The sequence below is a fragment of the Doryrhamphus excisus genome, chromosome 20 (assembly GCF_030265055.1).
Source record: "Doryrhamphus excisus isolate RoL2022-K1 chromosome 20, RoL_Dexc_1.0, whole genome shotgun sequence".
Lineage (NCBI taxonomy): Eukaryota > Metazoa > Chordata > Actinopteri > Syngnathiformes > Syngnathidae > Doryrhamphus > Doryrhamphus excisus.
In genome coordinates, this window is record NC_080485.1 from 10,899,429 (window position 1) to 10,913,967 (window position 14,539).

At 44.3% G+C, this 14,539-nt stretch overlaps 1 protein-coding gene across 1 annotated transcript in view; it reads right to left on the reverse strand.

Annotated features, from left to right (window-relative positions):
* Positions 1–726: 726 nt before the first annotated feature.
* meis1b (Meis homeobox 1 b) overlaps positions 727–14,539 on the reverse strand; it is a 77,531-nt gene continuing 63,718 nt past the window's right edge. The window contains exons 10-13 of the mRNA XM_058058036.1: positions 8,518–8,576; positions 6,588–6,677; positions 6,084–6,190; positions 727–1,407 (exon numbers count right to left, since the gene is read on the reverse strand). Of these exons, the coding sequence (XP_057914019.1) occupies positions 6,132–6,190; positions 6,588–6,677; positions 8,518–8,576 (208 nt within the window). The 3' untranslated portion in view covers positions 727–1,407; positions 6,084–6,131. The remainder of the gene's footprint in view (positions 1,408–6,083; positions 6,191–6,587; positions 6,678–8,517; positions 8,577–14,539) is intronic.

Genomic DNA, 14,539 nt, shown 5'->3' on the forward strand with positions numbered 1-14,539 from the left:
TCTGTATATAAAGACTAATACTGTACGTAGAAGTCATCATGGCTGAATCTAATTGTGTTTAAATACACTTTAATAAAGCTAAGGACGATTGTAATTTGAATGCTTTTATTTATCGACCCTTCAAAGTAAAAGCACATCTGTTTAGGATTTTTATAAGTAAATAAAAAAAGAAGTGTAGTATAAATGTCAAGTGTGTTCAGTTGTAGCTCCCTCTAATAAGTCTGCATTTTAACGTTGGAGTGTCTAGATGTCTTTTATAGTTCAACTGTTTCCTCAGTACTGTTAATTTATTGTAAGAAAATTCTTTTTTGTATATAAAAAATTACCTACCAGGTGCTCAAGATGCATATAAACTGCTTCCTTGCTGCTGCGATGAATGACCGCCATGTTGACTGCCCAGTGATTGGATGAACAGTAAAACCTAACACGATAGGACGGCGGAAGTTAAGCGGAATGGTACATTCCAGATTTAAAAAAATGTTAGTCAGCATGTATACTGTTTGTCTTACCTGTGGCTTGTTTCTGTTGGAGTCCCGCCTTCTTGCAGGGTTTGTCAATCATGTGCATGCAATGATTAGTCAATAGATCCATGCAGCAGCAAGGATTAAAGTATTTGTTATTTAATATCAAATAGAAGTCATATTTCCACACACACACACACACACACACACACACACACACACTCACACGGATATGTTTGTCGTTTGTAGTAAGGGAGCAGAAAAAAGGAGCAAAGAGCCTTTTTTTAAAAAAATCTATTAGAAACAACATAATATGCAGAACAATACAATAGCATTTACAATACTTAAATTCCCAGTTCCTGTGAGAGTCCAGCATCATTTTACAACACTTTACAGTATATTTTCTCTCACTTTCTCCTCTCGCCTCCCAAAAAATGGGCTTGATATAGTTTTTTATATTTTCGAATGTCTTTCCTCACTGTATTTTCTTGATTTTCTTTTTTCAACTGGGCACTCTTTTTGGTTTGTCAGTGTCCTGTCAGGTTTACAGACATTGGCTTCTCCTCCCAAAGAGCGCAGCGCTCGTCAACAGGAAGTCTCTGTTGTTTGTGTTGCCCTGAAAGAGGCCAGAACACCTCAGTGGGCGGAGCCAAAAGGGTGCACAGGTGTGTCTCTGTCACAATCAGAATGAAAGGACCGGTCCTTGCGACGGGCGGCGGTGAGGGGGTGTGGGGTCACCAAAGAACAAGCAAGGAGCGGGAAAGGGCACGTTGGTTTGGTTCATCTTTGAAGAGCAGACGAATTGTAAAGTCCAAGGGCCTTGGAAGTGCACGGGAAGGAAGTAAGATGCTGTTGTTGATGTTATGGGGAAGTCAGTGAATCTGGTCTCCCTCGTAAATCCGTAGGCCTCTGTGTGACAGGTGACCTCCTGCTGTGCCCCGCGGTCCTGATGACACAAATGACAAACTACAGTCAACTTTACTGGCAGACAGTTAGCATGCGTTAGCATGCGTTAGCACAGTTTTAAGGCAAACACAAATCATAGATACAGTCATGCAGTAGACTGTAGATGATGATCACCTCAAATGAGATTTGGATGCATTCAATTCAACTTTATTTGTGTTCACAACAACAGTAGCTAGGACAAAATTTGTTAAACATTCACAAAAGAAGCGCTTGACATGACACCAGGATTGTTGTGCTGTTTTTGGGACCTACTACAAAAATTCTAGTCAAAGATCCTCTGTATGACAAGAGCTGTGCTGTTTTTAGGACTGCAAAAAGTCTAGTCAAAGATCCAAGATTGTTCTGATGTTTTTAGGACTTACTAAAAAAATGTTAGTCAAAGATCCTGTATATGACAAGAAAGCTGTTCTGTTTTTAAGACTAACCCGCAAAAATTCTAGTCTAAGTTCCTCTACATGAGGACAAGAGTCTTCTGCCGTTTTTTTGGGACTTACTGAAAAAATGTTAGTCAAAGATCCTCTATATGACAAGAGAGCTGTTCTGTCTTTAGGACCGCAAACAGTCTAGTCAAAGATCCTCTACATGATGACAAGAGCGTTCTTTGTTTTTGGGACTTACTGAAAAAATGTTAGTCAAAGATCCTGTATATGATAAGTGAGCTGTTTTGATTTTAAGACTCAACTGCAAACGTTCTAGTCCAAGTTCCTCTACATGATGACAAGTGTTCTGATGTTTTTAGGACTTACTGAAAAAATGTTAGTCAAAGATCCTGTATACGACAAGAGAGCTGTTCTGTTAAGACCTCAAAAGACACAAAAATTGTAGTCAAAGGTTTTGTATATGACAGGAGTGCTCTGCCAAAGGCCCTCATGTGAGTCAAAGATCTTCGACGTGGTGTTCTGCTGTTTTTGGGACTCTACTGCCAAAAATACGAGTCAAAGATCCTCTATAGAACAGGTGCCCATTCATATTACGAATATACTGCAAAAATGCTAGTCAAAGAGTTTCTATATGACAGGAGCGTGCTGCTATGTAGAGGAATCTACTGTAAAACTGCTTCTCAAAGATCCTCTACAAAGGACAGAAGAGTGTCGCTGTTTTTGATCGCAAAAACACTTATCAAAGATCCTGTATGAGACAGCGTTCCTAGGAGTAACCAGAGCCAATGCATGTGGTCAAAAATAGCAATGTAGAACGGAAAGGTGACTGAAGCAACATGAATGCATGTGTTCACACCAGCAAACGTGTGGGGGTTAGCACAAACAGGGCTAATCTGGGTCAGAACAGCAAGTGCCGCCTGCCCTTCACCAGGCGGGGGCGTTTAAGAGCGATGGAGGGGGTTTATTTGTTTACTGTGTTAATCCTGCACCCTTGCTAATGCTACTTTAACAGTAGGAGACGGCTTAGCCACCAAACACACACACACACACACACACATTCCACGTAATCTGTTTCATTGTGGAAATATTACATTGTATATTAGCGGTACAACTGTTTGGTCGCCAAGCTAACCACCGTAGCAGCCATCCGTCTCTGCTTTGTCGGCAAAATCAAAGAGGCCACTGATACAGTGTTGTTGAAAGTCTTACACAGGGAGGGGGGCACTTATTAGGGAATTTTTATTATCATCTGCAATCCTTATGTGAAGATAGTCGCTAGCCGGTGTGGTGTGGCGAGGTGTCAGTACAATACAGTACCATATACAGTACCATATAGAGTACCATATACAGTCATACAAAACATATCCTCGTGGATTTTGTCTGGCGCCAATTCAACCAATCCCGCCAAATGATGCTCTGTCTTACAACTTCCCCTCATATTTTGGTCAATCATTGTTATTAATTGTATTTTTTTGTGCCCTGCTATTGGCTGGTTGACCAGTCCAGTTACAATAAACATAATTACAAATGTAATTCTCTTGAGAAAATAAACCACCTTGTAGTTCTCCTTAGGTTTGATTCCCAAATTTAGAGCAGTCGGACAAAAAAAAAAAAAAAGACCGGATCCTGAAATTGGTGTTTAAGGACTCATTCATTAATTAGGAAGCAATCATTAAATGTTGATATCGTCAGCACCGAAAGTCTAATTTATCGTAAAATGTTAAATCCATACTTTGGTTTTGCATGAGGCCTATAATGAGGACAACCTGACGACAGGAGTCAATCCAGTCCCAATAAAGGTCTTGACGGGGTGCACATTGCTAATAAGGTTTTACCACTAATAAGCCAATCAATACATCGAGTTCCCGCTCTCATGCTCGGGGGATGGGGGGGCGGTATTCCTGTGGGGACATGTCAACATTTGCAGGGAGAATATGAGGTGCTGCGTTTGTTCGTAGTAAAAGTTTATCCAACAGGAATGGTGTGTGTGTGTGTGTGTTGGGGGCATTTTGACCCCTCAGTTGAGGGTTAAATTTGCGCTTAATGATTGGAGCAATGAATTGTGGGACAAAGGCTCTCCAGCCGAGATCGGGGGCCGCTACAGGCGACGTTCACTCAAGCGTTCCAAGAGGAGCTAACTAGGAATGGCCGGGAAAATCAATCCCAAATATTCCAAATACATTCATGACATGCTAGCATATGTGAATGTGCTTGAATGACGTATGGACAATTAGTCCTGTCTTAACCCCTGCAAAGCGTTTTGCTTGATGGCGGCCATGTTTTTCAACTTTTACGTGCATGTACTTGACTGTCCCATTTTGGTGCGTACCAAATTTTGTGGTGATTTGGCAAAACACCCTACAGTGTTTTGTAGCGGGTGTGAGAAATTGCAAGTTAATTGAACTTTAGGGTTTAACAACAGTGCCACCATGTGGTGAATTTATCAGAAAAGTAACAAGCAGCACAATTGAGGTGCACATTTTGACCAATTTCATGACTATAGGCTGTGCACCATCGTTAATTCGTCCAATGTCGCTTTGAAGTAAAAAAACAAAAAAAAAAAGTACAGCTTTGGGCGAGCACCCGTGGCTAATTTCACGCAAAAAGGGGAGAGGGGAAACAGGGCCAAAGGTCACATGAGAGTCATTTCTGTGGCTTTTCAAAGGATCGCTTCTGCTCGACTTGGCGGACTTCATCTCTGCTGACAGGTGTATTGTTTCGCAAGGGGATGTAAGCGGTGCAATAACGCCGGTCGCTAAGCAGCACTAATTGGCTTTCGCTTTAACTAATGTTGCAATGTGACTGCTTCATATTAAGAAGAAGGAGGAGAAGAACTCCTTGTGGCCCAACGGTAAAAAAAAAAAAAAAAAAGCTCAGCCATGCTAATGGAAAATGTTGATAAAATATAATGACCCAGTGCTGTCTTAATCAAATAAGCCCCCCCACACCGTTTCTATCATCATAACCTATTAATGCAATTGGTCACAAAAGAATATCAGCCATTACTTTCATCCTCTCATTGACCTAGAAAGACAGAGTGACGGCTAAAAGCTAGCTGATGAAGCTGTAAGGAAAGTCTCCACCCCTCTTTCTTTCCTCCCTTGGTCCATTCCATCCTTCCCTATCTCTGCCCCTCCTCCTTGTCATTTACTCCACTCTCGCTCGCTCGCTTGCCCGCCTCCCTCCCTCCTTTCCTCCCTCCCTTCACAGTCTTTCTTCCTCGACTGCCTCCTCATCTTCGTTCGTCTCGCGGAGGATTCCTCTGGTGGCCCAATTACGGGATTCAGCAGGCAAATTGAGGCTGTTTAAAGCGAGGTCTGCTGGGAAGGCGAGCAGCTGCTGGAAGGAGGCGGCTTGGACACGGACAGCCAGCCCTCGTGTTTACACACACACAAACACACACACACTTAGTGTTTCTGTAGCTACGTCTCCTCGACTAACGATGACATTGGTTTGGACATTTTCTGTCTTTGTTGTGCTGGTGGACATTAGCCACTAGAAACAAGGGGTGGTAAGTTTTATTTAATTTTTTTTTTTTATGGAGACACACTCTGTGGCGGGTTAATGGTCTCTATTTTGGTAAACTGAATAAGTCAAATCCATTGGTCACACCTCCGCTGATGGCATATTTAATTTGGATCTAGTCAATTAGGCCCAGCTAAGCTGCATACCCTGCTGGCTACCTCCTCCATTTTGCACTGGTTTGCGTCCCCTCCCTGTGCCAGGAATAATCCTATTACCATACACACACACACACACACTTGCAGACATATACATACATACAGTATGTGCCCACACAGACGGCGCATACGCTTCCAAACACAAACCCCCGAGTGGCCGTCAATACGACACTGTTACCACGCCAGGCTTGTATACATCCAAGAATTATGTGGGAGTTATTTGGGCCCCCAGGGCAAAAGAAAGAGAGAGAGGGAGAGGTGAGATTTTAAAAGAAAAATTGACCTACTGTGAAAAAGGGGATGGGGTGGGGTGGGGGGGGGGGTTGTTTTTAATGTACTATGACCAATGTGTGCTTCAATGAGACTCATTGAACGCATTAATTCATGACACTTTACCTCTGACCATGACTGTTTATGGTTCTATACTTTGTTACCATGGCGATACGGTACACCCCTGACCCCCCCTTTCCCCTACTACCCGTCCATGACCCCTATGCCGTCTTTACCCAATAGTTTATCCTTTCCTTGTTAAGCTACCTTCATCACAAAGCGGTGCTGTAACAACAATAGCATTAAACATACAAAAAAGTACTTACGTTCGCCTCTGTGTTGTGATTGGTCGGCCCCAGTGGGCGGGGGCGGGGCTACATGTAGTGCCACTGACCTTCCATGCCCATGTTCATACCCATGCCGCCCATTGGTCCTGAAGGAAGACACACAATATAAATATCAATGCAATGTAAAACATAAAACCTTTATATGGGATCTTTGTAGACCACCACAATGAATTCCATAGGGCATCCTCCAATACAATGTGGAGATGTGGCTTGAGGAGACTGTACATGGAAATGTTTTCAGGTCTGGACAGGGCCTACTAATTCATGGGAGGGTGAGGAAGATAGAGGAAGAGGAGGAGTACATGGCGAGTGGGAGGGTCGAATCTGTGATTGTTGACACCTGTTTTTGTCGGGAGGGGGCACGGTGAAATGTTGATGCTAGTGCGGGGGCGGTGCATGATGGGAATGTGAAGTCAGGTGACTTGATAAGGAGGAAGACCACAACCAGGGAGGAAAGATGGCGACGCGGAGAAAAAGCCTTACCAGGTGGTCTGATTCCCATGTGCTGCTGGCCGTCCATGACGAAGCCCCCCATGGGCTGGCCATCTGGGTTATAGGGAGCTCCTTGACTTACTGTGGAGAGAGGAGACAGAGGCAGGGGCGGGGGGGGGGCACAGAGTGGTCAATTAGTGCTTTTAATTAAGGCTCAGTGGCCGAAGCGGGATCGTCTGTTGGCCGCTGCACGCACAGGTTGTCTTTCAACCGCCTTTCTGCTCCATGTCTGCTACGCACGGTAAGCTCCTGGTAGACTTTAATGCTTAATGAGGTCTAACCCCGCAGAGCCCCTCACACACTACCCTAGGTCACTACACTCTCTCAAGGACTCTCCTTTGAAGGACGGCGGTTACATGCGTACACTGTGTGCACCGTTATTAGTCAAAGTGTAATCTTGTCATTAAATACAGTGCTCTAGCTCAATCCTAAATGCTCATAAAGCTCAAAACTCAATATTAATAGTCAGCTTAGGAGAATATCTACAAGAAAAACATCTCTTCTTCCAAGAAAAGTGTGCTGACTTGCCAGTATAATGAAGACAAACACAGAAAATATAAATTGTCCATTATATTCCATTGACCTCATTGTCAATGTTTTGGGGGATCAATAATGAACTGTTCCAGGGTCAAACTGTGACCATTATAAAGAGTTATTTACTATATAAACTATGTGGGCACAAAAAAGCCAAAGAAAAAGTTAAGGAGTGTAGAAGCTTGTCGTTGTGAGGAGTGCTTTGAGATTTTGTCTGACTTTATTCATTCATTCATTTTCTACCGCTTATCCTCACGAGGGTCGCATGGTTGCTGGAGCCTATCCCAGCTGTCATCGGGTGAGAGGCGGGGCCAAACACAGGGCACATATAGACAAACAACCATTCACACTCACATTCATACCTATGGACAATTTGGAGTCGCCAATTAACCTAGCATGTTTTTGGAATGTGGGAGGAAACCGGAGTACCCGGAGAAAACCCACGCACACACACACACACACACATGAGATTCAAACCCTGGTCTTCCCATCTCCTGTAAGTGTGGCCAACATGCTAACCACTGTGCGGCTTTTATATTTAGACTTTATTCGTGTAAAATTACAGCTTAAAAAAATGGCTGCGTTTTTTTAGTTTCCTTGTTAAACCGTTTTTTATAACGGGCCTGCATGTTTTTGGAATTTGGGAGGAAACCGGAATACCCGGAGAAAACCCACGCATGCACTGGAGAACATGCAAACTGTCTGACTTCAGAAGTGTCTTTTTCAAACGTTTAGATTGATTTCCGAATTGTTACGTACCATTTTTCCGCTATCATTGTACTGCTTGCTGGTTATCAGGCTATCCCACCCACACCGGGAGGATAGCCTGCTAGCTAGCACAATGCTGCTATGTACTATGTAATGTAAACACCTGGCCACAGAACACAAAGCCCGGGATAAAGTGCCGCCATGTCGTAAATTGGTATGCGCGGACGCAAGCGCACGGGCGATAAGTGAAACCCGATAGCATTTGCCACAATTGTTGCGCCCTCATAGAAATCCACTTAGCTTCCATTTAGGCCGCTCGGGGGTCACTCAAGCAAAAGCAAGCGCTCAGGCCCTCCGAATGCCTTTGAACTTTACTGCGCCCCTAATACCACCCCGACCTATGACCCCTATTACAGGTAATAAAGTTTACAGCAGTCCAAACCTAGCTGTGCACCAGTGGGTGGGGGGCTCCCTAACCCTAGCTCCCTAAAAAAGCCACAAATGGGGACAGGCTGGCAGGGGAGGAAGGGGAGGATGGGGGGGTAAAAACAGGTCTGGAGCCAAAAAGCCAAACAACGGTCACCCGAAAAAAGAAACAGAGGGGAGGAGGGGTTGAAACAAAATGTCTTCTTTGTCTTCAGTACTGCAGAGTGCTTGATACGTTAAATATCAGACTGACCTGCACGGTTTGATTGGTCAATCATAGGCTGGACTATTCTCCTCCTGGCGTTGATGAACCTGGAAGAGACAGAACGAGATGAAATCAAGTTAGTACGCGATGGCGACCTTGAAAAGTACATTGCTATTACATGAAAACAGTGTCAAAAAAATAACAACACATTTTACGTCATACCACGGTCAGTAGGTGGCACTAGATAGACTTGAACTATTTTAACTGTTGACATAATGTGTGAAAATATAATAAATGTATAATTAAAGCACACACATATTTGAATCTCCCACATTCACACACACACACACGGTGACCCACTCTTGCCTGGCTGGGCTCGACCCCTTGTGAAGTGACCCTTTGACCTTTGATGACCCTGAAGAGAGAGGGCTCTTGGGGATTTTGTGACGTGATTTATGTGTTCCTGCTGTTGCCCTTGCCGCACTCTTGTATTTCATCTCTAAAAAGGGGGAGTATTAGCCCCACTGAAGGAAACAAAAGTCCTATAGCTGCTGCACCTCCTTTAGAAAAGGAGCGTTTAAGGGGTCAGAGAGAGGAGGAGGACGAGGAGGAGGAGGAGGACGTGGAGCTGAGGAGGAAAGGAGGAAAACAAAAGGACACTTGCCTGTGAATGTGTTTGACCCCTCATGACTTGAATGCATCGCACTTGTTTTATGTCATGAAAAGGCTCATTTTATACACTTATTGCTTAACTTCTCCACTATGGAAGAAGGGAAGGAGAAACATTTTGGAAAAGTTAGTCTTGTAATAAATGACGTGCACCAGTGACGGAGCAAAATTAAAAATGAGTGCTTTTTTTTTTTTTTTACACTAAAATGATGGATTTTTTTTGGAAAGGAGTGGAGGGCAAAGGGAGCGAAAGAGGAATGCGAGAATGCACTGACATGGCAGAACACCATCAAATGAGAGAACGTCTGGAGTTTTATCACCCCCCCCTTGCAGGCCTGTTTTGCTGGGGGAGATATGGGAGTGCAGGAGGGAAGGAGTGTCGAGGAGCATTCCACTAACTCCTCTCCTCTGTGGGCCCTTTATAGGAGGTCAACTCGGGGCCAGCACCGGCTAACTGTTGACCTCTTATTGTCACACACCCCCCTGCCTATGCTATATATATTTTTTTATATATATTTCTTTTTTTATTTCGTGCAGATGCTGATGCAAATGCAAGGATGTGGATTTCTTAGAAAGTCAAGCCAGTACATTACAGCTTTACAGTGTGGTCAGTGGAATTATACTACATACAAAACTGCATAGAAAAAGTGCTGCTTTTTAAGAGTGAAGCATTACGCCTACTATTTTCCTTCATGTATGTGTTTCCTTGGCCTTGTTTTATCACTTCTTATCATGCCGGGCCTCTCTCTGGTCCACCACACTGGATAAACTCACCCCCCAACCTCCCCTGCAACAACCTCTCGCCAGTTTCCTGTCCCTGACGTGCCCGTATCTGAGGCCAGATGCACCATGGGGCCTGGAACAAAGGATAAAATGCCTCTCATAATAGCAGCCGGGGGAATGGAGCGGCAGAATGGCAAAAAAAGAGGAGGAGGAGGAGTGAGAGGGGAAAAACAGCAAAGCAGACACTCTTGCTGTGACCGTTAATAAGCTGAGAAGCAGTGTGAGAAGAGAGGTGAGGGAGAGGAGAGACCGCAGCCTTCTTTTTTTGGATAGGGAGTGAGACTTCACCTTAGCACGACCCCCCGGGTGCCATAGGGCCAACGTTTACAGCTGCTACACTCCCTTGCCGCCCTTGGCAACACAATGAAGTGCGCAACAATAGCTGCGCTATTTTGGCAAGACGCACCACACCGATGCGTCCATTTGGGACCAAAACACACAGAGAGAAAGAGGGGACAAGATGGATGGTGACCCCGAATTAAAAAAAAAAAAAAAAAAGGAGCTTACTGTGGGAGCAAACAGCACACATGCCGTCCATGTGTTGGACCACAACATACAAGACCACGACGTCCTCCAGACTACAGTGGAACCTCAACCTTTGAATGCCTTTCCAATTTAGGAACTATACACACACAAACTAACCGTCAGCACAAGATAAGGGTTAACTACATAAAAGTGTGTTAATAATAAGTTAGTTATTGTGCAATTCTAGACTATCTAGCAGCCGCCGGAAAGAGCCCACAGCATGTGCTAACATGCTAACAAAGTAGCAAAGAATCGAAGTGATATTGGCGCTGTGCATTTTTGGTTAAAGTCCAACAGTACAAAACTTGTTATGCACAAGTTTCCTGTGATGGCACCGAACCGAGGAAGTTTAATACGAAACATCCAAACTCGTCTCACATTTTAAGCAGCATCACAAGGGAAACTCCCACGGGAAATAAGTCATTATTTATCAAAGACCAGCCACTGTCAGGGGTGAATAAAGTCGGGTACCTCGCTATATTATGCTTAACTGCCACTACTTGATCAAGCCTTTTGGAACATTCCACAATACAAAATAAGTACTAAAAGTATGAATGATGTGCTGATAATTGTATATTCGGATCAGAACTGAAAAGGTTGTATTGTCCATGAATGAGTGAGTACATGGTTTTACTCTACTAAGAGTACCCTGGCTCGTGGGTAACTTCTTTTTACACTTGTCCTTTTACAGAGTTACCAATATATCATTGTCATCTTAGTTTCATTCCACTGTTTAACTTATTGTTACACTTGTATGGCCAAATGTTACCTAAAACATTTGCCTGGACAGTGAAATGTTTTATGATGGTCACATATTGACCCCGGAACAGATTATTTCCATTCACATTATTTCCTATGGGGGGAAAAAATGTTTAGTGCAGTGATTGCTCATGTCTGCATCCATCCTCCAGACTGGTCGGTAAAGAGTGGAACTGATTGAGATTGCCAATGTCCTATTCTCATTACAACCAACACACACCAGACAGTGAGACACTATACACACACACACACACACACAGGTGTACACACAGCGCACGTGAAATGGCCAATTAAAAGCAAGAAATTGTCTTTTTCATCAGCTGCCTTCAGCGTGTGACCAATTAGGAGGTAATTTAATAACGAGCAGTGGAAAGATGCAGATTGGATATACAAAAGGTTACTCTGCTAGCTGGTTGATTTAAATTCATGGTAAAAACACACACACACACACATGTGTGCACACTGAGCAGGTCTTAGCCTATTTTGGTGCCCGCCAACAGTGATGTGTGTGATGCATATTCAAATCTTAGCAAAGGGCTGCAAATAACTCCGCTAACCACGCAGCGCTGCTGGCTGCCAATCAAGGTGATTTAAGAGCGCCACAGAGAAGGCGGAGGACGTGGCGGAGCTTATCATCAGGTTGTCAGTGCACAGCCAACATCGATTGTTTGCTCCTCAGCTGCAATTAACGCCTCGCCCACACACGTGCAAAGTCACACTAACTTTTACAGAAAGAAATATAAGTTATTAACAGTTAGAGTTAGGAGTCAAAACAGCCTGCGGGACGCACATTGGACAGCTCTGCTTTAAAGTATAGAAATGCTGTTCATCAAGATTGTGGTAAAATGAGTTGGGGGGGGCGGGGTAGAAGGTGTGCTACATTACCTGCAGCACTGTGCGAGATATAAATACACGCACTTGTCCGCACTTGTATTGAAGCAAGAGTGTGCAAAACACATTTAACAAATAAGCACGGCTGCAAGGTCACGCGGGGGTCACTTGGCGTCGTGCACCACTGGGGAAATTGGGTGCGTATGCCAGGCTGTTATTAGTCAGGGGGCCTGTGTTTAGACATGCGAGAGGCACATCTTGCACACACACACACACACACACACACACACACACACACACAGGAAAACATAGGAAAACTGTGAAATTTAAAAGAGGGCTTTAAAACGAGAGCTGTCATGGGGGTCACCGAATCCCCCCCAACATATAAAACACACACATGCACATACAGGCGTCCAGGGTTCGTTAAGAGTGACATGAATCTACCATTAAACTGCTTTTACAGAGTAGGGAGACGAGTTGGACGAGTGTACACAAACACAACATTTGCACTGCTGATGTACAATGAAACCCGATAGAGCAGGGCTATTCAATTGGCACCAAAAACCTAAAGAAAAAGCAAAACCGCCCTACAGTTAATCCTGTCACAATTTTGGTCAAATTCCGAAAGTACGGCCTCGGGGCCATTGCAATCTTCCACCCCAAAAAAGGACGCTGCTGCACAAGACAAATCGTGCAGCACATCTCCGTATTACACGCAACATTTGATCCGCATGCAGGACTTGATTGCAGCCAGTTCGGCTAATCCCCATGTTGCGGTTGCCATAGTGACACCAATAACAGGCAGCGTCAACAAACCTACACTTGATGACATCACTCACATACAGTAAAGGACGTGAGAGCTTTTTTTCCTTTACATTTATCCGCATATTAGCCGGCAACTTTTGGTATTTACACAAACAAACAGCATACATATGATCACCACATGACATCAACAACAGCCATCTTGATTAAAAAAAACAATGATGTTCAAATGAAGTTAAAGGCAGGTTTAGCCTCAGGTAATGTTCTGTGAGGTGTGTAGTGAGGGTTGGGGGGTGGTGCTGTGCACGTGGACACCTCCTACGTGTTTCTGTTGGCCCAAAAAGACATGTCTACACAAGCTAAAGAATGTGGAGGAATTAGTTTTTTATTTTAAATGTGATTTACAGGTGGGCGGCATGGCAGACGAGCGGTTAGCGAGCAGACCTCACAGCTAGGAGACCAGGGTTCAATTCCACCCTCGGCCATCTCTGTGTGGAGTTTGCATGTTCTCCCCGTGCATGCGTGGGTTTTCTCCGGGTACTCCGGTTTCCTCCCACATTCCAAAAACATGCTAGGTTAATTGGCGACTCCAAATTGTCTATAGGTATGAATGTGAGTGTGAATGGTTGTTTGTCTATATGTGCCCTGTGATTGCCTTACGACCAGTCCAGGGTGTAGCCCGCCTCTCGCCCGAAGACAGCTGGGATAGGCTCCAGCGTGAGGAAAAAGTGGTAGAAAGTGAATGAATGGATTATTTACAGGTCAGGGGTGGGGGGCGGGGTCATACCGACAGTGCATGTTTGGTGTTTATTTGTAGTCGCCCTTGCTCATAAACACATTCTAATGGGATTGTGGTGACTAGCGAGAGTCATTCATTCATTTTCGACCACTTTTTTCCTCACGAGGGTCGCAGGGGTGCTGGAGCCTATCCCAGCTGTCTTTGGGCGAGAGGCGGGGTACACCCTGGACTGGTCGCCAGCCAATCACAGGGCAGATATAGACAAACAACCATTCACACTCACATTCATACCTATGGACAATTTTGAGTCGCCAATTATGGTAATGCATATCAAAACTGATGTATGCATGGGGAGGACATGCCCAATTGGGCATTCAAACCCAGATCTCCTGCCTGTGTGGCCAATGTGCTCAGCACAAGTACGTAGATAAGACAAAAGCAGCAAGCTGGCACCATTTCATCTACAAACTGAAGCAAAAATAAAAATACCAGTCATCATTCACATTGTTCAAACTCGCATGCAACCAACCATCACCACAAATAGACAGTAAACATCAACCAGAGGGGCTTAGGAGGACATTTGTAGCTTACTAGTAGTCTCAACAGAGGTGTGTAAACCAGCCTGACTGAAAGTAGGCCTCCTCAAATTCCATCACACACGCTCACATACACAAAACAAGTTCTCGAGTAAACGAGTTGCTCGCCATCATCAGGCTGAACCGGCAGACCCGACTCACTCCACCTGTTTGCCAGGTGCGAATTTATTATTATTTATAATTTTCACGCGATATTCTGACTGTGTGGCCTACATGCTAACCACTCGTCCACGGTGCGGCCTGCGATAAGGAGTAAAAACTTAATTGGAAAATGTAACGGTGCTAATTAGATACCCCAGTGGTTTATTTCTGCACTGTCCCAATCCGTAACAAAGAGACAAACAAAGTAAACACACTGTAAAAAGTGTCAGCAAAATAATATTTTCTTCTCTTGTTGCCATCTCTC